Source organism: Pristiophorus japonicus, chromosome 16 (genome assembly GCF_044704955.1).
Source record: "Pristiophorus japonicus isolate sPriJap1 chromosome 16, sPriJap1.hap1, whole genome shotgun sequence".
In the NCBI taxonomy this organism is placed as follows: Eukaryota; Metazoa; Chordata; class Chondrichthyes; family Pristiophoridae; genus Pristiophorus; species Pristiophorus japonicus.
The window spans coordinates 40564121-40590113 of NC_091992.1; the positions used below are offsets into that span (position 1 = coordinate 40564121).

The following is a 25993-nucleotide window of genomic DNA, read 5'->3' on the forward strand; positions in this document are numbered from 1 at the left end:
GGGAGAGGAGCACATTGGAGGGCGCAAAAGAGCGAGGAGGTTCTCGGACGAGGCAAATGCCTCCCTCCTGCAGGAGGTCGAGTTATGCTGGGGTGATTTGACACACGGAGGGCATGGAAAGCCCACTCCAAAGGCCTACCAGAAGATATGGACCGAGATAGCAGAGCTGGTATTGTCAGAGACCAACGAGGTGCGTGAGGGCAACCAATGCCGCAAATGATGGAACGACCTTGTGGGATCCGCAAGAGTAAGTATTACATTTATTTACATGTACTTATGTATTTATATTATTTGATTTCTAAGTCATGAGTGACTATTAGCAAAACCGGGAATGTTTTACTCAAAGCCTGTGGTCACAGTGCACGTTTTTAGGTAAAGAATGATAATTATCATAATAATCATGATTACATCTGTCGGTTATGTGTTGTATCAGTCTCTGTGACAGTACCTAGCAATGATATCACGCAATGAGCTCATGCCATGTCGTCCTGTCACCTTTTACAGAAGAAGCTATCGACGATGAGATCCGTGCAGAGGCAAACGGGTGGGGGGCCACCTGTCCCCAGCGACATCACTGACATGCAGGAGCGGGTGCTCACATTCGTGGGGAAGCACACCCGAACAGCCACGGAAGCATCTGCAGACCCGAAATGATGCCACATGAGTAAAGTTGACACCATTGTGCGATATAAAGTCAATAGATGCCACACATACTCATATCCGAACAATCATATATGATAGATGATTTCTAAAATTGTCCTAGAAATAATGCTGGCCTAATGAAAATCATTGCAATGCAAATGTGTTCATGGTCATGAAATGTGATGTCTGTGATGATTTTGAGACCGGTGCTGCTTTTGTCGTGCATATGCTGTGTGTAGCACTGGACTCACCTTGTGACCCTAGCACCCCCTTCTCCTCTAATAACCTAATTTGTGTTTTGCAGCTGAGCCAGCAGCGCGGCCCCAGGCAAGACCACAGAGGCCAGAAGGTGGGGGCATGGGACCCGACTCTTCAGACGATCCTACATCTGTTGAGGAGCTCCGATTCTCGCCCATCAATCCATTGGGTCTGATCTCCATGGATGAGAGCGCGGACTTCGAGGAGCCTGCATCGCCACGCTCCAGAAGCCATTCCACCTCAAGACCATCTAGTGGTCCTCCGGTCATTCCCGCCTCCACTCTGGAGTTACCAGCCCCAAGCACCTCGCCACAGGGCACCCCAGTTGTCCCCAGGATGGCGCCGACCCCGCGGAGGCCTCGTGAATTGGCAGGTCTGGTCCACGAGTGCCACATAATAGCGGAGAGATGGTACAGTTGTCCAGAAGGACTGTAGATATTGGTGACCAGCTCATCGGAGCATTGGGGGGCATATCCTGACAGTTGGCCACCATGACTGAGTACGTTCCACGGATGGCGGAGGCCCTGGATGCGATAGCCAGGAATACTGCTGGCACAGGCCTCCCAGTGGTCCTAGAGCGTGGCACTCCACCCCTAGGTTCCGCACCACCACCGCGAATGATAGATGAGAGGAAGGACCAAGATCCTGCTTCTGCATCAGAGAATGTTGCCCCCTCGGCACCAACCACTCCCATACCTGTGTAACCACTGCCTCTGCCTTCATCCCCCCCAATGAGGCACCGCCTGAGAAGCTCCTTGGCCAGGCGCCATGGAGCGAGGACGAGAAGGGGTGGAAGTGGGGAGAAAAAGGAGGGGGGGGAAGGAAAGTGAGGTGCATGTCCGCAGGTGATGGCTGTCTAATATCTCCATCTGGGTATATGGAATTTGTTGTAATGTATGGGGGGAGGGGACCACCCTCCTGCTTTGCATTTGTATTCTGTGTTGCTGGACATGTTGAACATTTGATTGATGTCAATGGTGGAAAAAGTGGGGTGTGGGCGGGGGTTGGGTGTTATTGGCTGTGATACTTATGATTTCAGACCAATGTCGGTATGATTTTTTTTTATTGAACATAACCTTGTTGCGCATTGTCTCAGATAGCTGGACCATTACACACTGGTGATTCCTTAACATGAAAGGGTTAAATAAAACTTAACTTCAATCAACATAAACTTTAACTGCCACCAAGTTGTTGGGCACCATTGATGTCTGAGCTGCATATACACAGCAATGTGTCAGCATTGTCACTCACAGCAACGTTCTTTCAGGCAAATCGTTCAGATATCCGCTCCTCATATAAGAGCCTTGCAGCTATGTAGCCACCACGGGCCCTTTCCTGCAATCTGGAAGGGGGCGTGGGCATGGTTGCATAGCCAGCCCGATTGGCTGGCCCTAGGTCAGCGTCCTCCTTTTCCTCTCTCTCCTGAGGTGGAGCATCAGTCCCTTCTGGCAATTCTTGGCCCCTCTTGACAGCCAGGTTGTGCAGCATGGAGCATACGACCACAAATTTACCTACTTGCTCAGGGTTATATTGTAGCTCCCCTCCTGAGTGGTCCAGACATCTGAAGCGCTGCTTAAGTACAGTTATTGTTTTCTGGACCACATTGCACGTGTCTCTGGTTGTATCGCTTCTCGGCCTCGGTGTGGGTGTAATGCAGGTGGGTCATCAGCCAGGTGGCTAGGCCATATCGGTTATCACCAAACATCCAGCATTGTCCTTGTGGCTGACTCTTAAAGATATTAGAGACAGCGCTCTCATGCAGGATGTGAGCCTCATCGAAGCTGCCCGGACATTAGGCATTCACTGCCATTATGCTCTGGTTTTGGTCGACAACTAGTTGGACCTTCAGGAAGTGAAATCCTTTTCTGTCACGAAAAACTCTGCATCCCCAGAAGATGGCTGCATGGTGATGTGAGTGTACTGTATTGCTCCCTGCACCCTGGTGAACTTAGCAATGCAATGCAATAGAATGCTCCAGCCCTGTCAGTCTGAGCCTCCATGGTCATGGGGAAGCTGATAAAGCCCATCCTTCACGTGTACAGGGCTTCTGTAACCTGTCTAATGCAGCGATGGGTTGCATGGTGAGACAGAGGGCAAATCATGACCACGAAGGCCCGAAAGGAACCGGATGCGTAGAAAGACAGTGCCGCGGTGACCTTGACCTCGATCGACACTGATGTCCTGATGGCAGGCTGCATATTTGGCCTGATGAGCTCACATATTTCATTGATCACCACCTTGTGGAAGCACAGTCTCCGAAGGCAGGTGTGCTCGGACACGTCGCGGTAAGACCTCTTTTCCCTGTACGTGTGGGGTGTGTATGGTCTGGCCCTCCTCCTCATTTTTGCACGTCTTAAATTGGGCACCTTGTGATGTGCATCACACATTGAGCCATCTGCACTCTGCAGCATCTGCGTATTAATTGATGCAGGCTGAAAAATGGCTGGCCCCATTGCAATTAAAGTAGAATAGCAATTGATCAGAAGCAATAAATTCCTCACTAAAATACACCGAGAGTAAACCCCCAATAGTCCAGAGTTTGAAAATATGTCTGTTGAGATGGTCACTTCACCTGAGAAGAACTCCAGAGTCAATGCAAACTCTCCTGAAGTTGAAGCAGCCTTTTGAATGAAGCGAACTGCGATTTAAAAAATGGCAGCCACACTGCTGGCTTTAGTTCAGAACAGTTCCACTTTATCTGGGCGGTTTTTTGAGCGAGCGATATTGTAGGTGATATGTGTGCGAGATGGGGAAAGTGACAGTGGGCGATCTCCTGGGCGTTAGTTTCACCAAATGTGCATTTTACGACAGAAAAAAATGGGCGGACAGTATTATTGAATCTCGGCGTTAATTCCGCGTGGAAAGTAACACTGGGCAATATTATGGGCGTTGATTTCGCCCATTCTGATGATACCGCCCAAAAAAAAGTGGGCGGGTGGTATTTTTTCCCGGCATTACGCACATGGGGAAAGTAACGCTCGCCGATAAGTTTCCGAAAAATGCCCATCAGTTTCCATTTTGTGGCTAACTGGGTGATATCTGGGCATTATATGCCATTTCAGCGGTAAAATGGACGTTAAGTGGGCATTAAGCATGCAAAAAACGTGGAAAATCTAGCCCATGGTGAGGTGCATTGTTAAGGTCCTTCACTTTATATTGATATGTTAAAAAAAATTAAAGTAGCACTGTCGCAGAGTTGGGGAGATTGCAGAGAATAAGCTCCTAAGGGTCTTTCCCTGCATTATGTGGTTCTAAACTATCCAGACCAGGAGGGTCCCAGGATGGATCGCTGATATTGCAGTGGGGGAAATACAATAGGCCCCAGTCGCCCAGATTTAGGGAGGATATAAATCAGCCAGTATTCCCACTTCTGATTACTCCTCAGTGATTCCTGTCAGAAAGTGGGAATGTGAGAATTCTGGGTCAGTACTGATCCGAAGAGATGCCTGCCATTGTTGAACAGTCTGCTCACACTCACTGTCTAGACTCGCATAAGAAAGCTCTCTTGTTCTGAGCTATCAGATAATGGACACAGAATTATGCCCCAGCATAACAGTGGAAGGGTGTGGAGAAGGCTGGGTGAATAAAGTAGGGTGGTTTGGGTGATTTTGCAGCATTAAAAGGTGATGCATCATGCGAGGAGGTCAGCATGCCAGATTTACACCATTCCTGAATTTCCAGGAATGGAGCACGATAAATCAGACACACTGACCTCACCAGATTCTCAATCCGTGTTCACATTAGGTGAGCCTCCGCAGCACGAGTGGAGTCTTGCAAAACTTACCCAGTTACTGCTAAATCCACTCTGACTGCTCCCTGTGATATCTGTGCTCTTTAAATATTTATGGCTGTATTTTGTGACACCACTATTCCCGGTAGAATGGAGATGATTGGGTAATTCCCCTGTCAATCATGCCTGGAGACCGCACTGCTGTAAGTGACTGGGATTGATTTTACAAACATCATTTGTATTATGTAACTATCCTCCACTCAGTTCATTTTACTGGAGAAATAACCCTGTTTTTATTGGGAGACTTTGCTGTAGTTTCCATCTGAGTTCTGTTTGCTGTGGTTGGTAGAGATTCTTTTTAAATAGATTCTCTTTACTGTTTACTGTGTAAATGGAGAACCCCATGCAATCCCCCATGTGCTTCGTGCTGTGGAGTTGCTCATCAATAGGAGCAGGAATAGGCCCGATGGCCCCTCGAGTCGCACTGACATTCAATAGCCTCATGGCTGAACTTCTGCATTAAGTCCACTTGCTGCCCTCTCCCTATAGCCCTTGATTCCCTTAGTGCCCAATCTATCTATCTCATAAACGACTGCACATCCACAACCCTCTAAGGTAGAGAATTCCACAGAACAGACTCTCAGCATTTACCCTGTCAAGCCCCCTAAGAATTGTATATGTTTCAATGAGATCACCCCTCATTCTTCGAAACGCTAGAGAATATAGACCCATTCTACTCAATTCCTCCTCCTAGGACAGCCCTCTTATCCCAGGCATCAATCCAGTGAACCTTTGTTGCACCTCCTCTGAGGAAAGTATATCCTTCGTTAAGTAAGGAGACCAAAACTGTATACAGATCTCCAGGTATGGTCTCACAAAAACCCTGTATTATTGAAGCAAGAATTCTTTACTCTTATACTCAAACCTCCATGCAGGAAAGGCTAACATACCATTTTTGCCTTCCTAATTGCTTGCTGTATCTGCATCTTAACTTTCTGTGATTTGTGTACAGCCACCCAAATCCCTCTGAATACCAAAATGTTCTACTCTCTCAACTTTAAAAAAAATATTCTGCTTTTCCATTCTTCCTACCAAACTGGATAATTTCACACTTCACCACATTATTCTCTATTTGCAACCTTCCTGCCCAATCACTTAACCCTTTGCAGCCTATTTGCATCCTCCTCACAACTTACTTTCCCAATTAGTTTTGCATTATCAGCAAACTTGCAATGTTACACTAGATTCCCTCATCTAAGTCATTGACCATGGGCTGAATTTTCCATGGTGGCAGTGGGCACGATCGGTGGTGGGTTGGGTCAGAAAGTCGGGAACTTGCAGTCAGCTTGCTTCCGCACGCCTTTCCTATAAGTGCATCCATCAGCGTGGAGCCGACCTGACCTACAGCAGCGGGGGATCCAATTGAAATAATTATGAGGTACTTTACAGGCACTTAAGAGCCTTTCCTCCCCTACATTTTAAGTTTTCCTGCATGGCCACAGGATTCACACAGCTCGGGAACCACGTCTGTCAACCTGAAGCGTGAGTTCTGTGTCCATTGCTCCCATTGACAGCATGGAAAACAAACTAAAATAAAAACATGTTGATTACATCAGTTAACAGATTGATGGAGATTCTGTATTACTTGAAAAGCTACTGGTCAATATTCATTTTTCACTGGCCATTCTCAGCTGCTGCCTTCCAACTGAACAGTAATTGCAGTAACCTCTGGCCATCTTTGGCACCCTTCCCCCCTCCCCATCTTACGTTTTTTTCTTCTTGCTTCTCTTTTTTTTCTCTTTGTCTCTAATGGCAGCTGGTCATTACTCCGCCATTCACACCCTATCCAGCTTAACCTTTTTCTAACATCTGTCATTACCATTTCAATTCAGCCCATCATCCCGTTTGTCTCACTAATCTCTCCTGCCTCCCACTCTATCACAGACCTTGAGCCCGAAATTCACTGTCCCCGAAGGAATGGCTACCGCAGAGTTTGGGCGGGTGATCGAAAAAAATCGATTGGCCACCGCGGTCGGGTACTTTTCCCTCCCCGAACCATATTCAGCTTGGGGAGGATTTCAGCAGTGTTCACTTCCTCCAGAAACGGCACGGTGAAGCCGCTGTAAAGGAAGGTTTCCAGCGATGAGCTCTGCAGCGTGCGGGCTGCTAGAAAGGGACTACCACAGTGAAATTCACCAAGGAAAAGGGTAGGACATTTCCCAGCAGTGCCCACGCGAAGTTTTCGATGTGATGCTCGAACAGGACATTGCTGGGGCCCTTTGGTAGGTAAATAGTTTTATTACATATTATTGTTTTTTTTCATTTTCCAGCATACATCCGCAGTATTTATCTTTTGATATAGTTTTATTAATTATTTGTGTTTTTATTTCATTTTACAGCATCCGCAGTATTTATCTTTTCACATAATTTTATTAATTGTTTTGGTTCCATTAAACCTGCTGAGTGCTGCTCAGAGGTTTGCACATACCCCTGAAAGGTATGACTCTTTAGTTGAGTCCTGCAGGCTGCAGAGACCTGCTTGGCAGGGTTCATCATGAGAATGGGAGGAGTATTGGGAGGGCGACACCTGGTACACCTGCTCAGAAGCAGGGCAGCACGCAGGAAAAGGCGTCGCCAACAACACCGTGCAGACAGGCAGCGGGCAAGGGAGGCAGCTACCATGATTCATTCATTCTGTGCCAGACCAGTGTGCCGACCGTCTTCACTGGCCCGAATCAGGATTGCGGTTGGCTGCTTAGAGACAAGGGATATTCCCTGTCCACTTGGCTGCTCACTCCTCTGTTGAACCCCAGGGCAGTGCCAGAGCAAGCAGGTGCATCATCAAGCAGTGCGTAGGTATCCTTAAGCAGAGATTCCAGTGCCCGGACCGCTCTGGTGGTACCTTGCACTACTCTCCTCAACGGGTCTCCATAATCGTCGTGGTCTGCTGCAGGCTGTGCAACCTGGCCATCATGAGAGGACAGCCGGTGGAGGTCGAGCCAGCAGTATCACCTGAGAACGAGGAGGAGGAAGAGGAGGAGGGGCAGGGGGAGGAGGTTCCCCGTCACCTCAGAGCTAGGAGGCGTCGACCCATTGCCACCCTGGAAGGGCTGGATACAGACTGGCCAGCACCCTCCTGGGAGGGTGCGTCCTCACATATATGGATGTGCCTGACACCTCCCCGGCAATCTCCCTCCGTGCATTATGTACTGCCTGTCTGCCAGCTCTCCCCACATCAGGAAACAGTATTCTTCTGTTCTCCACGCCGACCATCAGTGTCTCCAGCTCCATATCAGTGAACCTGTTGGTTCTCTTTGCACCTCTTACACCAGCCATCCTTCCAAACTACTTCCCCCCCTCAGGGCCTTACTGCAAACCCTGGCCCGCTCATTAGAAACCCTTACCTGCATGCTGAATTTCTCAGTGGTGATAACGCTAAAATTAAGACAGCCACACAGCTGAACAATCCACTTTGGCGCTGGAACGCATTTGTTCACTTTTGGAGCTGAATATGGGGTGGCCCAGCCACGAAAAAATTTTGGCGCTAATGGCGACAAAAAGGTGGGGGAGCACCAGTTTTCCAGCGGTACTGAATTTCAGGCTCCTTCCCTTTTGTTCTTTCTTCCCCTCCCCCTTTCAGTGCTGAAGAATGTGGTCTTTTCGAACATTCGGCAGTTTTGACGAAGGGTCGTTGACCCGAAACGTTAACTTTGTTTTTCTCTCCACAGATGCTGCCTGACCCGCTGAGATTTCCAGCAATGTCTGTTTTTATTTCAGATTCCAGCATCCGCAGTATTTTGCTTTTATAGCAATTGCAGTGAATTGATCTGTACTATTAAAAAATGACATATACAATTTAAGTACATTTTAGTGTTGTTGCTGGTCAGGTTTTTCCTCACAGTTTACTTTGTGTCATGTATTCAGCCAGCATTGTAACCCATGTATAATCTGACCTAAGTTGTACACTGTGAGAACAATGACCACGAGGTGGGAGACACTCCTAGCCTGGACCTTCAGGTACAAAAGGGGAAACTCCACCCACCTTCATCGCTTGAGTGCTAAGGAATAAAGGACAGGTCACAGACTGACCTCTCAAGCATGGGACTCATGTGCATTTATACTGTATAGTAAGGACCTATCAATGGCGACGAGAAACTGGGATTTAAACCACGCGAGCATGGCCACTAGCAGAACAGACGAGAGGTATTGTGTTAAGGAATGGTTGGGACAGAGATTCAACATTGTTAAAGCAGCACACAGTTCTCCAGGCAGACAAGGGCAGTCAGGCCTGTCCCAACATGTAGTCGAACCCAGAGGGAGAGTTCGACGGAGACAATGGCAAGTTGAACGGTGATTCACGCCATTGCAAGGGACAATGCGGCCAGTAATGGGGCCATCAACACCTGTTAATGACGCATTCAAGGACAGTCACAGGGGCAGTCAGAGACAATCGACTGGCAAGAGACCTTTTGTTTCCAACAACAGCTCATGTTGGAGGCGTAGAGGCACACACTCAGCCAGAGTTTGCAGAGATGAGCAAAATACCCGCAGAAATGAACGCTGAGGGAAATCGTTGGAAGCTGAAGTTCAGCGAGTTCATGTGGAGCACATATACAGTTCATACACCAGGACGCCACCGATAATGATGAAAGTGCTCCTCAATGGCATCCCAGTATCAATGGAGCTAGACACGGGGGCCAGCCAGTCCCTGATGGGTATCAAACAGTTTGAAAAGTTGTGGGCGTCCAAGGCCAGGAGGCCAAAATTATCGCTGATTGATGCACAGTTATAGACTTACACAAAGCAGATCATTCTGGTGCTAGGCAGCGCCACGGTAGTCATGACCCACAAAGATTCGGAAAACAGGTTCCCACTCTGGATTGTCCCAGGGGACGGTCCCGCACTACTGGGGAGGAGTTGGCTTGCTGTCATGAACTGGAAATGGGGCGATGTCAATGCAATTTCCTCTGTGGAGTGAGTATCATGCTCACAGATCCTGGACAAATTTGACTCATTATTTCAACCTGGCATCTGCACTTTCATGGGGGCCAAGGTAGTGATTCACATAAACCTGGACGCCAGGCCAGTACACCACAAGGCCAGAGCGGTGCCGTACGTGATGCGGGAAAAGATAGAAGGTGAATTGGACAGCCTGCTGAGGGAAGGCATCATCTCGCCAGTCGAATTCAGTGACTGGGCGAGCCTGATCGTGCCAGTGTTCAAGGCGGATGAGTCGGTCAGGATATGTGGTGATTACAAGGCCACCATCAATCGGGTGTCACTCCAAGACCAGTACCCGCTACCAAGAGCGGAGGACCTCTTTGCGACGCTATCCGGTGGCAAACTTTTTTCAAAATTGGACCTGACCTCAGCTTACATGACCCAGGAGCTGGCGAGTGAGTCGAAGAAGCTGACCACCATCACGACACACAAGGGGTTGTTTGAGTACAACAGATGTCCGTTCGGGATTCGCTCGGCTGCCGCGATCTTCCAAAGAAATATGGAAAGCTTCCTCAAGTCGATTCCAGGGATGGTGGTTTTTCAGGACGACTTCCTCATCACGGGTTACGATACTGAAGAACACCTCCACAACCTGGAGGAGGTGCTACGCAGACTGGACCGGGTAGGGCTGCGACTGAAAAAGGCGAAGTGCGTCTTCCTAGCTCCAGAGGTAGAATTCCTGGGGATGAGGGTAGCAGCAAATGGGATCAGCCCTACTGCGTCCAAGATGGAAACGATCCAGAGAGCACCCAGACCCCATAACACGACGGAGCTGCGTTCGTTCCTGGGGCTCCTGAACTATTTTGTTAACTTTCTTCCCAAATTGAGCACGCTGCTAGAGCCGCTACACGTGCTCCTATGCAAAGGTCGCGAATGGGTCTGGGGGGACAGCCAGGAAAGGGCTTTTAATAGAGCACGCAATTTGTTATATTTCCAACACTCTGTTAACGTTACACGACCCATGTAAGAAACTTGTGTTAACGTGCGATGCGTCATCCTATGGTGTCGGGTGTGTGTTGCAGCATGTCAATGTCAAGGGTCAGTTACAGCCGGTAGCTTATGCCTCCAGGAGTCTGTCCCAGGCAGAAAGGGGTTATGGGATGGTAGAAAAGGAGGCGCTCGCATGTGTATATGCTGTAAAGAAAATGCACCAGTACCTGTTTGGCAGGAAATTTGAGCTGGAGACAGATCACAAACTCCTAACGTCCCTTTTGGCCAACAACAAGGCCATAAATGCAAACGCATCGGCCCGCATACAGAGATGGGCACTCACGTTAGCCACCTATGACTATACAATTCGGCACAGACCGGGCACCGAAAACTGCGCCGATGCACTCAGCAGGCTCCCACTAGCCACCACTGAAGGGGCTACCGAGCATGGTGCTGAGATGGTCATGGCTGTTCGGAAGCGAAGGCTCACCCGTGACAGCCCGTTAGATTAAAGTCTGGACAAATAGAGACCCGCTATTGTCTCTAGTCAAGAAATGTGTCCTGAATGGGGACTAGGCAGCCACGTACAGGGCATGCCCTGGGGAATTTAAACCATTTCACAGGCGCAGGGATGAACTCTCGATTCAGGCCGATTGCCTACTATTGGGAAACCGCGTAGTCATGCCCCAGATGGGCAGAGAGGTGTTCATCAGAGAACTCCACAATGAGCACCCGGGCATTGTCATGATGAAGGCAATTGCCAGGTCACATGTTTGGTGGCCAGGGATAGACGCAGGTCTGGATCTTTGTGTTCACAGGTGCAACACGTGTGCCCAGCTGGGCAATGCGCCCAGGGAAGCCCTCCTTAGCCCCTGACCATGGCCCGCCAAGCATTGGTCACGCATCCATGTGGACTATGCAGGTCCTTTCATGGGAAAAATGTTTTTGGTTGTAGTAGACGCCTACTCCAAATGGATCGAGTGTGACATTTTAAATTCAAGCACATCCTCTGCCATGGTAGAAAGTCTACGGGCAATGTTCGCCGCCCACGGTCTACCGGACATCATGGTCAGCGACAATGGCCCATGCTTCACAAGCACTGAATTCCAGGACTTCATGGCAGGCAATGGAATTAACCATGTCAGAACGGCACCGTTCAAGCCGGCCTCAAATGACCAGGCAGAACGAGCAGTGCAGATAATCAAACAGGGGATGCTCAGAATCCAAGGGGGTTCCCTCCAAAGATGCTTGTCATGCTTCCTGTTGCCCTATAGATCCCGACCACACTCGTTCACACCCGCAGAGCTGCGAATGAAAAGGACGCTCAAAACCCGACTATCCCTTATACACCCACCATGAAAGAAATTGTTGAGAGCAGGCACCAGCCACAATATGACTACCATGACAGGAATGCGAGGGCAAGATGTATTGATGAAAATGATCCTGTTTTTGTCCTCAACTACACTGCAGGGCCCAAATGGCTCGCAGGCACTGTGTTTGCCAAAGAGGGAAAGAGGATTCTGGTAATTAAACTTACCAATGGACAAATCTGCCGCAAACACGTGGATCAAACAAAAAGGAGGTTCAGCAACCCCATAGAAGAAGCAGAGGAAGAACACAATGTAGAGTTCACTCCACCACAGGTGACCGCACACCGGAACCAAAGAGAGGAGAGCCCAATCACTGTGGGCAGTCTGGATAGGCCTGAGGCACTGCAAACAGCAGACACTCAGGCCAGCGCCCAACAACCGGAGCCCCAACTCAGGCGCTCTACAAGAGAGCTTAAACCACCAGAGAGACTCAACCTGTGATCCCAATAAGACTTTGGGGGGGGAGGTGATGTCATGTATTCAACCAGCATTGTAACCCATGTATAATCTGATCTAAGTTGTACACTGTGAGAACAATGACCACTAGGTGGGAGACACTCCTAACTTGGACATTCAGGTACAAAAGGGGAAGATCCACCCACCTTCATCACTTGAGTGCTAAGGAATCACAGACTGGCCTTCTCTCAAGCATGGGTCTCGTGTGCATTTATACTGTATAGTAAGGACCTATCACTTTGATTGTCCAGTTATACATTAAATCAATTCATCAACCATAACAATTTCATTCTCATCATTCATTCCACTGGTTCAATTTGCTTTCAGTCCCTGAATATGACTCCTTTCATTTTTCAATCTGAGACTTTAGGGTGAATGTCTGTGGAGATTCTTTCATTTGTTCATTGTTAACTTCAACGGAAGAGCTGCAGAATTCCCAGAAACACATTGTAAGCAGCACTTACACTGTTTATCAGGGATTCCGCTTAACTTGCATAAGATTGTAAATCCACGCATTTTACAATTACATGTAAAATCTGATTAATTTTATGCAATACCTATACACACGCACATATTTTATTTGTACCAGTTACTGACACAGTTTATAGATTTGTGACAAAAGCATCAATAACTTCACAATGTACTTTTTAAATTGTTGTTGATTGTATTTGTAGATAGTCATATTACTTTATGATAATTGTATTTAAATATTTATTTGTCACTCATATATAACTCTATGAACGTACAGTAAAGATTCAATATCCACTATGTTATATTGAATTAAAAAATTATGTGGCCAGGGTCCCTTTAAGGATCCCGGCTTAAAATGTGTCAGAAGTTACATCACCAGAACCATATCATCTCTTTGAGCTAGGTAACGTGCTGGGCAGGCTTAATAGGCCCCATTAAGGTAAGTTCATTCTGTACAGCGGGATGAAGCCAGCAGCGGGGTCATGAACTGAATTCCTGACTGATATCTCCATCTAATCTGAGCCTATCCTTTTCCAGCCAAAAAGAGCAGCTGAGCAAAAGATCCTTGACTCCAAGTGACCTACTGCGCTTCTTCAAGCACCCTCTGGCAGAGACCAGGATTGCAGTGCGATCTGCGGAGTACATGGAAACTGCACTGAGCCTCATCCAACACAATGTTCACCGAGTCCACAAACGCTCATTAAATGCATCAGGTCAGTTTAGAAACAGATGAGGGAAACCTACAGGAAAAACTTGCTGATTTTGTCGGCCCAGTCTCCCTGACTCATTACCACCGAGCTCTTTCTCGGATGGGTTGGTGCCGGATATTGCTGTGAATTTGCAGATGTGTAACAAACTGAGCCATGTCAAGATAAGTTCCATTCACAAAAGCAGTGTCTGCACGGACTGGTGCAGACAGGGGTCAGGGTGGGGGTGAAACAGGATAGGATAGCGCTGGTGATTGAACTCAGTATAACCGAGAGTTTCTTGTTCTGCCCGACCTCAGGCAAATCACCCAACATTTTATTGATTTCTTCAGTTCAAGACTTGCCTTCATGTTTCAGACACCTGCCCTGCAGTCGGTCTGCTGTTGATGGAAGCTGTCACATTCAATCTCTTTCAGCAGCAGCAAGAGTAGAAAGAAGGTGGATATCCTGTGAGGGGCTTGACTATCAGACAAGGTGGTGTGTGTCAGCTCCACCAGTTCTCCAATGTGAGAAGCTGTGCAGACACATGATTTCCAATTAAGCAGCCTGTTTGAGAACAGGTAAAGTGTATCATGTGAGTAATTGGGTGGAACAAAGATCAAACCAGCCAGAGTCACACAACACCTGGCCATACTGCAGCGCAAACACACAACCATACAACGTGGGGTGTAGTGAGCATCTGCACTACTACAGTATCGGGGACATGGTTGGGGCAGGAATTTATTAACTAGCTGTTGTTGGTCCTCCTATCACAGACTGTGAGATTATTGAACAACTTGTGCATGAATTTGTCAATGATTAGAACTGATAATGGGTGTATGTATCTTGCAGATTTGTTAACAGCAAGTGACCTCGACACCATTGCACATGTCACAGGCTGTCGAGCCATACGTCAGCCCCCAGTCTGTAAAGACGACTGTTGGTCAAACCGATATAGGACCTTCACTTCCGAGTGCAACAACAAGTAGGAATTGACTGAGCTTAACTGCTAAATAAATATAGCCATTCATTAAATGCTATTTTCATTCTGATATTTATTAAAGGTAAAGTGGGCCGGGCAATGGACATCTCCAATAAGAGAGAGTCCAACCACCTCCCCTTCACATTCAAAGCATTAGCATCGCTGAATCCCCCACCATCAATATCTTAGGGGTCACCATTGACCAGAAATTTAACTGGATCAGCCACATAAATACAGTGGCTACAAGACCAGGTCAGAGACTGGGTATTCTGCGGCAAGTGTCTCACCTCCTGACTCCCCAAAGCCTTTTCATCATCTGGAGGGTACAAGCCAGGAGTGTGATGGAATACTCTCCATTTGACTGGATGAGTGTAGCTCCAACAACACTCAAGAAGCTCGACAGCATGCAGGACAAAGCAGGTTGCTTGATTGGCACCCCATCCACCAGTTTAAACATTAACACCCTCCACCACCGGCGCACTGTGACTGCAGTGGGTACCATCTATAAGATGCACTGTAACAACTCACCATTACTTCTTTGACAGTGCCTCCCAAACCTGCAACCTCTACCACCTAGAAGGAGAGGGCACCAGGGGCACAGGACCACAATTTTCCCTCCAAGTCACACACCATCCTAACTTGGAAATATATCGCCGTTCCTTCATTGTCGCCCGGTCAAAATCCTGGGACTCCCTAACAGCACTTTGGGAGTACCTTCACCCCACAGACAGCAATGGTTCATGAAGGCAGTTCACCAGCACCTTCTCAAGGGCAATTAGGGATGGGAAATAAATGCTGGCCTTGCCAGTAATGCCTACATCCTAGGAACAAATAAAAAAAATAGCAACAGTGATAAACCTGCACCCAAACAATCCACACACTGAACCCAATAGTAACAGCGATAAACTTGCACCCACACAATCTACACACACTGGATTAAAACCAATAATTGTAATAACAGTTCTTAAACCAAATAACAACAACAATAGTGCATTCAAAGACTTTGGAAATGGGTGTTAGCAAGGACTAAGGGGTTTACGGTGTGTTTTTTGAGGAGAGGTGATTTAGCTATTCTGTAAGAGAGGGGGAACCTTTGCAAATATGCCATCATTCCTCACAACCTCAAAAAATCCACCATTGACACATCTGTCCTAGTAAACTGGTGCATTGTAGGAAAATAAATCAATGTTTTGTTTTCCTGATTTGCAGGAGGAAGCCTCGCCTGGGAGCATCCAACACACCGCTCGCCCGATGGCTCCCAGCTCGCTATGAGGATGGAGTTTCAATTCCACTGGGCTGGACTCCAAGCAAATTATATTCTGGATTCCATCTGCCACTGGTAACTGTTCACACATCAGACAGAAACAAGTTTTGGTTTCTGTACCTAGGGGAGGATATACTTGCCTTAATGGCGGTGCAACGAAAGTTCACTCAATCGATTCCTGGGATGAGAGGATTGTCCTATGAGGAGAGATTGAATGGGCCTATACTCTCTGGTGTTTAGAAGAATTAGAGATGATCTCATTGAAACATATAAGATTCTGAGAGGGCTTAACAACGTAGATGCTGAGAGGCTGTTTCTCCTGGCTGGAGAGTCTAGAACTACAGGGCAAAGTCTCAGGATAAGGGGTCAGCCATTTAGGACTGAAATGAGGAGAAAATTCTTCACACAGAGGGCTGTGGATGCTCTGTCATTGAGTATATTCAAGGTTGTGATCGATAGATTTTTGAACTCTAAGGAATCAAGGGATACGAGATTCGGGCGGGAAAGTGTTGAGGTCAATGATCAGCCATGATCATATTTAATGGCAAAGCAGGCTCGAGGTGCCATATGACCGATACCTGTTCCTACTTCTTATGTTCTTAGAAACAAATCAGATTCACTGTGGTGAGAAAAGCAGTTTCTGATTAGCTATCAACTGTACTGAACCCCACAATACTGGGGACTGGCAGTGAAGTGCATTAGTACAGTGTCCTTTCACCTAGTGTTAAATAAAACCCAGTCAGATAGGATGAATATCGCTGCTCTCTTTTCATCCTGCAACATTTCTTTGAGTTATCTTTGCATAGAATCAACCCAGTTCCTAGTGGGTGCAGATACATAGCACAAAACTGCTCTTTAATATGGTGGTAATTGGCTTTAAGTTGGCAGCCTCACTTGGAAAGGCTGCAATGTTGATTGGTGTATGAAATGACCCAGTGGTGAGACAGGATAAAAAACATCTCCATCGCTTGTTGGGTATTTCTGGAGCTGCACTGTTCTTAATGGTGTTATGATGTCTTCAGCTTTACTCAATGCCCCATAAGTGTTAACATGTCACAGAGGAGCAGTGCAACAAAGATGAACCAATGATGGATAAGCCTTGTCTTGTTTTGTATTGAATGTTTTATACTTCTACTCCAGGTCCGAGAGGTGTCTAACAGAATCTTGCAAACACCCAATGAAAATGTGCCCTTGGATTTAGAAACAAGTAATTTTTTAATGCAGTGGGGTCAGTGGATTGTTCACGACACGAGTTTAAGCCCTGTATCTGGCAGCCTCCAAACCTTCAATGATGGCATCAACTGTGGAACAACTTGTGTTCAGAAAAGTCCTTGTTTCCCAATTAAGGTGAGACCTCCATTCGGTTTCATTCTGATATAATGTTTGAGTTTTTGATGTTTTGCCCCGGATAGTACGAAAGAAATCCTGGATCATCAATCTATCTATATGCTATTGTACATAAAAGACCAACAAAAAATAACTTAATAAGCGACCAAATTATCTGTTTTTGGTGGTGTTCATTGAGGGATTGTGTTCCCCAGGATAGGTTAAAAATTCTTCATGTGGTTAAGGAAGAGGGAGCTAATTTACAAAGACCTTTCAGGACAGCAAGAAAACTCCCTGAGCTTCTCACGATAGTGTCACTGAATCTTTTTCATCCACCTGAGCTGGCAGATGGGGCTCCAATTGGATCGGGGTTCATTGGGAGGGGAGAGCTGCGGGGATCAGCAGTGATTGGTCGGGGGAAATTGGTGTTCGTCAGCAGGCAGCGATCCTTGAATGTGGGATCGGGAGGAGCACCTGTGCTTCACCTGGCTCCACATTCAGTTAAGTATATTTAAAAAACTTACCTTGTTTGCGGCTTAACTGTCGGTCCCTATAAGCGCAGTCTGATAGGCCACATGTAGGCCTGGTTTTCCTGAGCGCAGCTGGTGCCGGCTGCCTCAAGGCAGACTAATTTTGCAGTGGAAGCATCAAACGGGCATCGGGCCCCTTATTTGCATTTGCAGAGGATCTAACGCCTGTTTCAGTTGTAGGCATCGGCCCAATGCTTCCCCAAAGGGGTGCGGTCATGCACCAATTGGGAGAGCCTGCGCAGACCACTCATTAGCTGCTGCCATTGGAAATATACTGTGCAGCGAGTTTGATGCGACCGCGCACCAAAAAAATTAGATGGATCTTTGCACTGCACACCACTTTTTTTATCTTGATTGATATGGCGGGCAGTGCACATCTTGGTTTTAATTAACTTGCTTCATGCTCACCAAATTGGAGGCTTAGCACCTGAAAAACTGGAGTTGCATAGCCTAATTTTTCACCTATAGACTCCAGACAGAGCTTCTTCCATTTACCATCACACTCTGTGTTCTACTCCTAAACAGTCTCACAGTTTACAGTCTAACCAGCGAACCCACCACTAACCTGTTGAGCCTTAATCTTCTTTATCTTCATCCTGTTAGAACCGTTTGTGACTAACTATTTCTAAACATGTTCTGGACCCTTACTGTCAGATACCTCGATGTGACACCAGGATCAAGGATACTAAGAAGTGCATGCCTTTCTTCCGATCGGCTCCTGCATGTGGCAGTGGTGAGCTGAGCTCATTGTTTGGCGATGTTAACACTCGTCAGCAGATCAATGCCCTCACCACTTTCCTCGATATGAATGACGTCTATGGCAGCACAGCGTGTCTGGCCAACAAAATTAGAAACCTCACCAACGAACTCGGCCTGTTGGCTGTCAATGAAGAATTCTCTGACAATGGACTAGAATATTTACCCTTTAACACCATTTCAAGCAACCTTTGTGGAAGAATGGGGGAAAGCTGTGTCATCAGTCAAAATTCAACTCCATGTTTTATAGCTGGTGAGTAACGGCTGGATAAAGAAATCCTGTCACGTGTCACCCTCAAACGGGTCATTCCTTTCACATGAACAACTGCACCCCGATTTGTTTAAGACACATTCGAGGAACTGAGAATGAAAGATGTTAGGAGATATTTGCCTAGAAATTGGTTGACAGGCTTAAAACGGACGCCAAAGCATCCAATGTCATGGGCTGAACGCACATCCCATGCCGGAAATGTGCTAGTGGCCATATTGGTAAAGGCAGGAAAAGAGGCGTGCCAATTTCTAGGTTATTTTCCCCAAGTTCCACAGTGGATCTACCGGTCTCTCACTTAAACCATGCTTTCAGCTGTTTAAAGCTGCTTCTCAGGATCCCCTGTGGAATTTCAGGGCTATTGTGTAGCACTGCACTGTGATTTCTTCTTGGGATTATGCAGAGTCGGAAACTTCAACCATTCAGATTGTAGAGCCATGTAAGCAGGAACTAATCAGATTTTACAACAAAGTAAACTGATCCCTAGAGCTTCTCTTTAAAATCATTTCTTATAGGTGCAATCACAAAAATGACATTTAGCTAAAGAAATTCCTTGTAGAATTCACTCTCATTGACTGTTCCTGGCCTATCCAAAAATATTTTGCACATTGCAAAGGCATTAAAAATAAATTTCCAATTCACTCATGAATTTCAACAAACAGCCTCACCCACACCTCCTTGAATCTACATATTCTTGACTCAAATATTTGATTAACCCCCATCCAGGTGCCATAGTGGTGAAAGGATGTATCACTCCGCTGTAAACTAAACAAAATGTATATGTGTCACTGTCTGTTGTATAACTCGACGGGGTGGAGATTGATTTGCGATGGAACAGATAGGCTAAGCCCTGATCGAAATTGAGCCTCAGGCTTCATTTTAATAAGGCCAGTTGCAAGTGAAGTGAGGATGAATATCGGCGATGCCAGCAGCGGCTCCCAGGTAGGTCGTGGAGGCAATCGGGAGCAGATCCGAGTGGAGCTGGAAGTGGCATTGCTGTGGAGGCAGGAAGCCCACTTCTATTAATCTCCATGTTACTACTGGTGCCACGTGCGAATGAGTACAAGAATAGAAGGATAGAGAGGATGAATGTGTGACTGGAGAGTTGGTGCAGGAGGGCTTTAAATTCCTGAGATTATGGGACAGCTTCTGGGGGAGATGGGACCTGTACAAACCGGATGAGTTGCATCTCAACAGCGCCAAGACCAATATCCTCGCAAGGAGTTTTGCTAGTGCTGTTGGGGAGAGTTTAAACTAGTATGGCAGGGGGGATGGGAACCTGAGAAAAAATTCAGGGAAGGAAGTAAAGCTGAAATTGCAAAGCAAGAATGTAGAAAGTGAATTTGTAAGACAGAGGAAACAAAGGTTAGTAAGTAGTAATCAAGGAGGTCTTCCTGTGCTAAGTGGTATACACTTCAATGCAAAGAGTATAGCGAATAAGACGGATGAGCTGAGAGCACTGGTCGACACTTGGGAGTATGACATTATAGCCATTACAGAGACATGGCTGAAAGAGGGACAGGTTTGGCAACTCAATATTCCTGGTTACAGAATTTTTAGACAGGACAGAGAGTGGGGTAAAAGGTGCGGGGGGGGGGTGGGGGGGGTGGGGATCGTGGTATTGATAAAAGAAACAATTAAAGCTGTGAGGAGGGATAGAAACATAGAAAATAGGTGCAGGAGTAGGCTATTCGGCCCTTCTAGCCTGCACCGCCATTCAATGAGTTCATGGCTGAACATTCAACTTCAGTACCCCATTCCTGCTTTCTCGCCATACCCCTTGATCCCCCTAGTAGTAAGGACCTCATCTAATTCCTTTTTGAATATATTTAGTGAATTGGCCTCAACAACTTTCTGTGGTAGAGAATTCCACAGGTTCACCACTCTCTGGGTGAAGAAGTTCCTCCGCATCTCGGTCCTAAATGGCTTACCCCTTATCCTTAGACTGTGACCTCTGGTTCTGGACTTCCCCAAAATTGGGAACATTCTTCCTGCATCTAACCTGTCTAACCCCGTCAGAATTTTAAATGTTTCTATGAGGTCCCCTCTCATTCTTCTGAACTCCAGTGAATACAAGCCCAGTTGATCCAGTCTTTCTTGATAGGTCAGTCCCGCCATCCCGGGAATCAGTCTGGTGAACCTTCGCTGCACTCCCTCAATAGCAAGAATGTCCTTCCTCAGGTTAGGAGACCAAAACTGTACACAATACTCCAGGTGTGGCCTCACCAATGCCCTGTACAACTGTAGCAACACCTCCCTGCCCCTGTACTCAAATCCCCTTGCTATGAAGGCCAACATGCCATTTGCTTTCTTAACCGCCTGCTGCACCTGCATGCCAACCTTCAATGACTGATGTACCATGACACCCAGGTCTCATTGCACCTCCCCTTTTCCTAATCTGTCACCATTCAGATAATAGTCTGTCTCTCTGTTTTTACCACCAAAGTGGATAACCTCACATTTATCCACATTATACTTCATCTGCCATGCATTTGCCCACTCACCTAACCTATCCAAGTCGCTCTGCAGCCTCCCAGCATCCTCCTCGCAGCTCACACTGCCACCCAACTTAGTGTCATCCGCAAATTTGGAGATACTACATTTAATCCCCTCATCTAAATCATTAATGTACAGTGTAAACAGCTGGGGCCCCAGCACAGAACCTTGCGGTACCCCACTAGTCACTGCCTGCCATTCTGAAAAGTACCCATTTACTCCTACTCTTTGCTTCCTGTCTGACAACCAGTTCTCAATCCATTTCAGTACACTACCCCCAATCCCATGTGCTCTAACTTTGCACATCAATCTCTTGTGTGGGTCCTTGTCGAATGCCTTCTGAAAGTCCAAATATACCACATCAACTGGTTCTCCCTTGTCCACTCTACTGGAAACATCCTCAAAAAATTCCAGAAGATTTGTCAAGCATGATTTCCCTTTCACAAATCCATGCTGACTTGGACCTATCATGTCACCTCTTTCCAAATGCACTGCTATGACATCCTTAATAATTGATTCCATCATTTTACCCACTACCGATGTCAGGCTGACCGGTCTATAATTCCCTGTTTTCTCTCTCCCTCCTTTTTTATGTTAGAGGCCATATGGGTCAAACTGAAAAATAAAAAAGGGCAATCACACTGCTGGACATGTATTATAGACTACTAACCAGTGGAAGGGAGATAGAAGAGCAAATTTGTAAGCAAATTTCTGTGAAGTCCAAAAACCGTAATAGTAGTGGATTTCATCTATCCTAATATTGATTGGGACAAATATAATGTGAAGGGTATAGAGGATGCGGAATTCCTAAAATACATTCAAGAGAACTTTTTTAGTCAGTTTGGTACAAGCCCAACACGGGAGGAGGCGATTCTGGATTTAGTTTTAACAAATGAAGCTGGGCAAGTGGAAGGGGTATCAGTGGGAGAGCACTTGGGTGCCAATGACCATAATTCAGTCAGATTCCAGGTAGTTATGGATAAGGACCAGTATAGACCAGGAATAAAAGTCCTAAACTGGGGAAAAGCTAACTTTGCTAAGTTGAGAAGTGATTTTGCCACAGTGGACTGAAAACAGCTACTTGAAGGTAAATCAGTGTTGGAACAATGGGAGGCATTCAAGGAGGAGATCCGGAGGGCTCAGGCCAAACATGTGCCCTTAACGAAAAAGAGTGGGAGTAACAACTCTAGAGCCCCCTGGATGTCTAGGAACCTACAGGGGAGGATAAAGAAAAAAAGGGAAGCTTATGTAATATACCAACGGCTAAATACTGTAGAATCCCTGGAGGAATATAGGAAGTTTAGAAGTGAAATTAAAAAGGATATTAGGAATGCTAAGTGAGAGCATGAAAAATTCTTGGCAAGTAAAATCAAGGAAAGCCCAAAGATGTTCCATAAATATATTAAGAGCAAGAGGATAACTAAAAAAAGGGTAGAGCCTAGTAAAGACCATGAGGGTAATCTTTGTGTGGAGGCGGAAGATGTAGGTATGCTTCTTAATGAATATTTTGCATTTATTTTCACAAAGGAAACTGTTATCGAGGAGGAGTGTGAAACTGGATGAAATAAACAGTGAGAGAGGAGGTATTAAGAGGTTTAGCAGCTTTGAAAGTGGATAAGTCCCCAGGCCCGGATGAAATGCATCCCAAGCTGTTGAGTGAAGCAAAAGAGGAAATAGCAGAGGCTTTGACCATCATTTTCCAGTCCTCTGGATTCAGGCATGGTGCCGGAGGACTGGAGGACTGCTAATGTGTACCCTTGTTTAAGAAGGGAGAAAGGGATAGGCCAAGTATTTACAGGCCTATCGGCCTAACCTCAGTAGTGGGAAAATTCTTGGAAAAAATCCTGAAGGACAGGATAAATCTACATTTAGAAAGTCAAGGATTAATCAGGGACAGTCAGCAAGGATTTGTTAAGGGTCAATCGTGTTTGACTAACCTGATTGAATTGTTCGAGTATGTAACTAGGAGGGTCGATGAGGATAGTGCGTGCAATGTAATGTATATGGACATTAGCAAAGCTTTTGATAAGGTCCCACATGGCAGACTGGCCATGAAGGTAAAAGCCCATGGGATCCAGGGCAAAGTGGTTAGTTGGATCCAAAATTGGCTTAGAGATAGGAAGCAAAGGATAATGGCTGATGGATGGTTTTGTGACTGAGAAGATGTTTCCAGTGGGTTCCGCAGGGCTCAGTACTGGGTTCCTTGCTTTTTGTGGTATACGTCAATGATCTAGATTTGAATATAGGAGGTATAATTAAGAAGTTTGCAGATGACGCTAAAATTGGCTGTGTGGTTAATAATGAAGAGGAAAGTCATGGACTGTAAGAGGATATCAATCTACTGGTTAGGTGGGCAGAGCAGTGGCAAATGGAATTTAATTCGGAGAAGTGTGAGGTAATGCATTTGGGGAGGGCTAATAAGGAAAGGGTATACACATTAAATGGTAGGGCACTTAGATGTGTAGATGAACAAAGGGATCTTGGAGTGCTTGACCACAGATCCCTGAAAGTAGCAGGCCAGGTGGTTAAGAAGGCATACGGAATGCTTGCCTTTATTGGCCGAGGCATAGAATACAAGAGCAGGGAGGTTATGCTTAAATTGTATAATTTAAGCATAACCTCCCTGCTGTGGTTAGGCCACAGCTGGAATACTGCACGCAGTTCTGGTCACTATTATAGGAAGGGCGTGATTATACTGGAGAGGGTGCAGAGGAGATTTACGAGGATGCTGCCTGGAATGGAGAATCTTAGCTATGAGGACAGATTGGATAGGTTGGGTTTGTTCTCTTTGGAACAGAGGAGGCTGAGAGGAGACCTCAAAATGTTGTACACCTCAATGAGGGGCCTGAATATAGTGGCTAGCAAGGGCCCTTGGTGGTGGGAGTCTGGAACTCGCTGCCTGGAAAAGTGGTGGAGGTGGAAGCCCTCATTACATTTAAAAGGTGCTTGGATGGGCATTTGAAGTGCCGTAACCTGCAGGGTTATGGACCTGGAGCTGGTAAATGGGATTAGACTGGATAACCTCTTGTTGGTTGGTGCAGACACGATGGTAAGTACTTCAGGGAATCTAATACGGCCAGAGTGATCTCCTGGAATAGTTTTGATTGCCTGGATGGGTCACAGAGGAATTTTCCCAGAATTTTTTCCCCAATTGGCCTGGGTTTTTATCTGTTTTTTTCCCTCTCCCAGGAGATCGCATGGCTCCAGGTGGGGCGGAGTTTAAAATGTTGTGATACATGGGGTATCGCGTTTTGTGTGGGGTCGGACTGGTTGGGCCGGATATTCTTTACCTGTCCGCCATTGTTCATTGTTCATAGGTTTATATGTAACCTTCAGGGCTGCTGACCGAGGGACGTATGGCTCTTTGTCAGCCGGCGCGGACACGATGGGCCGAAATGGCCTCATTCTGCACTGTAAATTGCTCCATATATATTTCTATTCCTCTTGGCTCCACATTAAGGAAAGTTAAAAAAAATTTAGCCAAAAGTTTACCTGTGCTTCAGCAGCTTCAAGCTGACCCTTTAAGGACCGCTGATTAGGCGGCTGTAGAAATGCAACAACGAGCCGGAGCTTGCGAGGGAAGTTCTGCTAGTTGATGGAAAGCGGTCCTAAAACAAATATTAGACAAATATTATCAGGATATTTATGCAGCCTAACATTCTATTTTAGGCTGATGTCAGAATTATCTCTACAGTGCCCAAACCAATATGGTGTCAGAGATGTTTCTGTTGCTATTTGGATGTGTGTGTTTGATTCTTGAAATTGAACTCCTGGCCTCCTCTTTTTCACCCCTCGTAAATGGGAACAAGATCCAATTATGCCTCCTAAGAGCCACCATACAGTATATGCTGCAATGCATAGTTCTTCTTTTATGGACCCAATGTTACTGAGTATTATGGAGAAATGAGGGTAGAAGTACCCTTTTTCAAAAGAATGAAAAGTAAGCAATAGACAGATGTTATTGAGTGGGCTGATAAGTGACAAGTAATATTCAAGCCTTGAAGGGCCAGGCAATGACCATTTCCAACAAGAGAGTCTAACCACCGCACCTTATGTTGGATTACATAGGATATACAACACAGAAACAGACCATTCGGCCCAACCAGTCCATGCCAGCATTTATGCTCCACTTGAGCCTCCTCCCATCTTTCATCATCTATATATATCTACATTACTCACTATTCCCTTTGTTGTGTATAGAAGAACTCCACGAGGCTGAGTTCTATGAGCTAAACTTAGTGTGACCTTAGTCTTCTTTATTACAACTCCAGAGTGCCTAAACAACATGGCAGCCAAACTTTTATACTGACCCTGCACATGTGTGCAGGTGACCATTAGGACTCCAACAGTCGTGCCCTCTGGTGGCAAGTATTACACAGTTACATACATAACATCACTCCCCCCCCCCCCCACCCCCAAAAGTCTTCAGTACAAGTTATTTACAAGTTGAGGCGATCTGGAGCCCTTCGCTCCCTGGTTGATCGTCTAAGTTCAAACCCTGGTGTGTGTGAGTTGTCCGGACCATTGCTGCACTATACCGTGGCTGGTCTGACCGAACTGTCTGGAACGGTGGGTTCATCCTCATGATTGACAGCGAGGTCGATTGCTGGTTGGGTGTGTGTTGGTGGATCGTCGATGGTGATGTCCTCTTCAAGTCATTCCTGGTTGTCAGTAAATCACAACTTGGTCTGATCTAAATGCTTTCTGCATGTTTAGCCATTTAACAGTTTGATTTTAAGCGCCCTATTCCCTTCCTTGGCCAAAAACAGTGCCAGCTGCCCACTTGGGACCATGACCGTAATTCAGGACAAACACAGGGTCATTAAC

The 25993-nt window shown here is 46.4% G+C and overlaps 1 protein-coding gene across 1 annotated transcript in view; it reads left to right on the forward strand.

The window, feature by feature from the left end:
• Positions 1 to 25993, forward strand: part of LOC139226155 (eosinophil peroxidase-like) — an 85156-nt gene that overhangs the window by 14640 nt on the left and 44523 nt on the right. Inside the window, exons 5-9 of the mRNA XM_070856795.1 lie at positions 13396 to 13571; positions 14397 to 14529; positions 15736 to 15865; positions 16931 to 17137; positions 18301 to 18655. Of these exons, the coding sequence (XP_070712896.1) occupies positions 13396 to 13571; positions 14397 to 14529; positions 15736 to 15865; positions 16931 to 17137; positions 18301 to 18655 (1001 nt within the window). The remainder of the gene's footprint in view (positions 1 to 13395; positions 13572 to 14396; positions 14530 to 15735; positions 15866 to 16930; positions 17138 to 18300; positions 18656 to 25993) is intronic.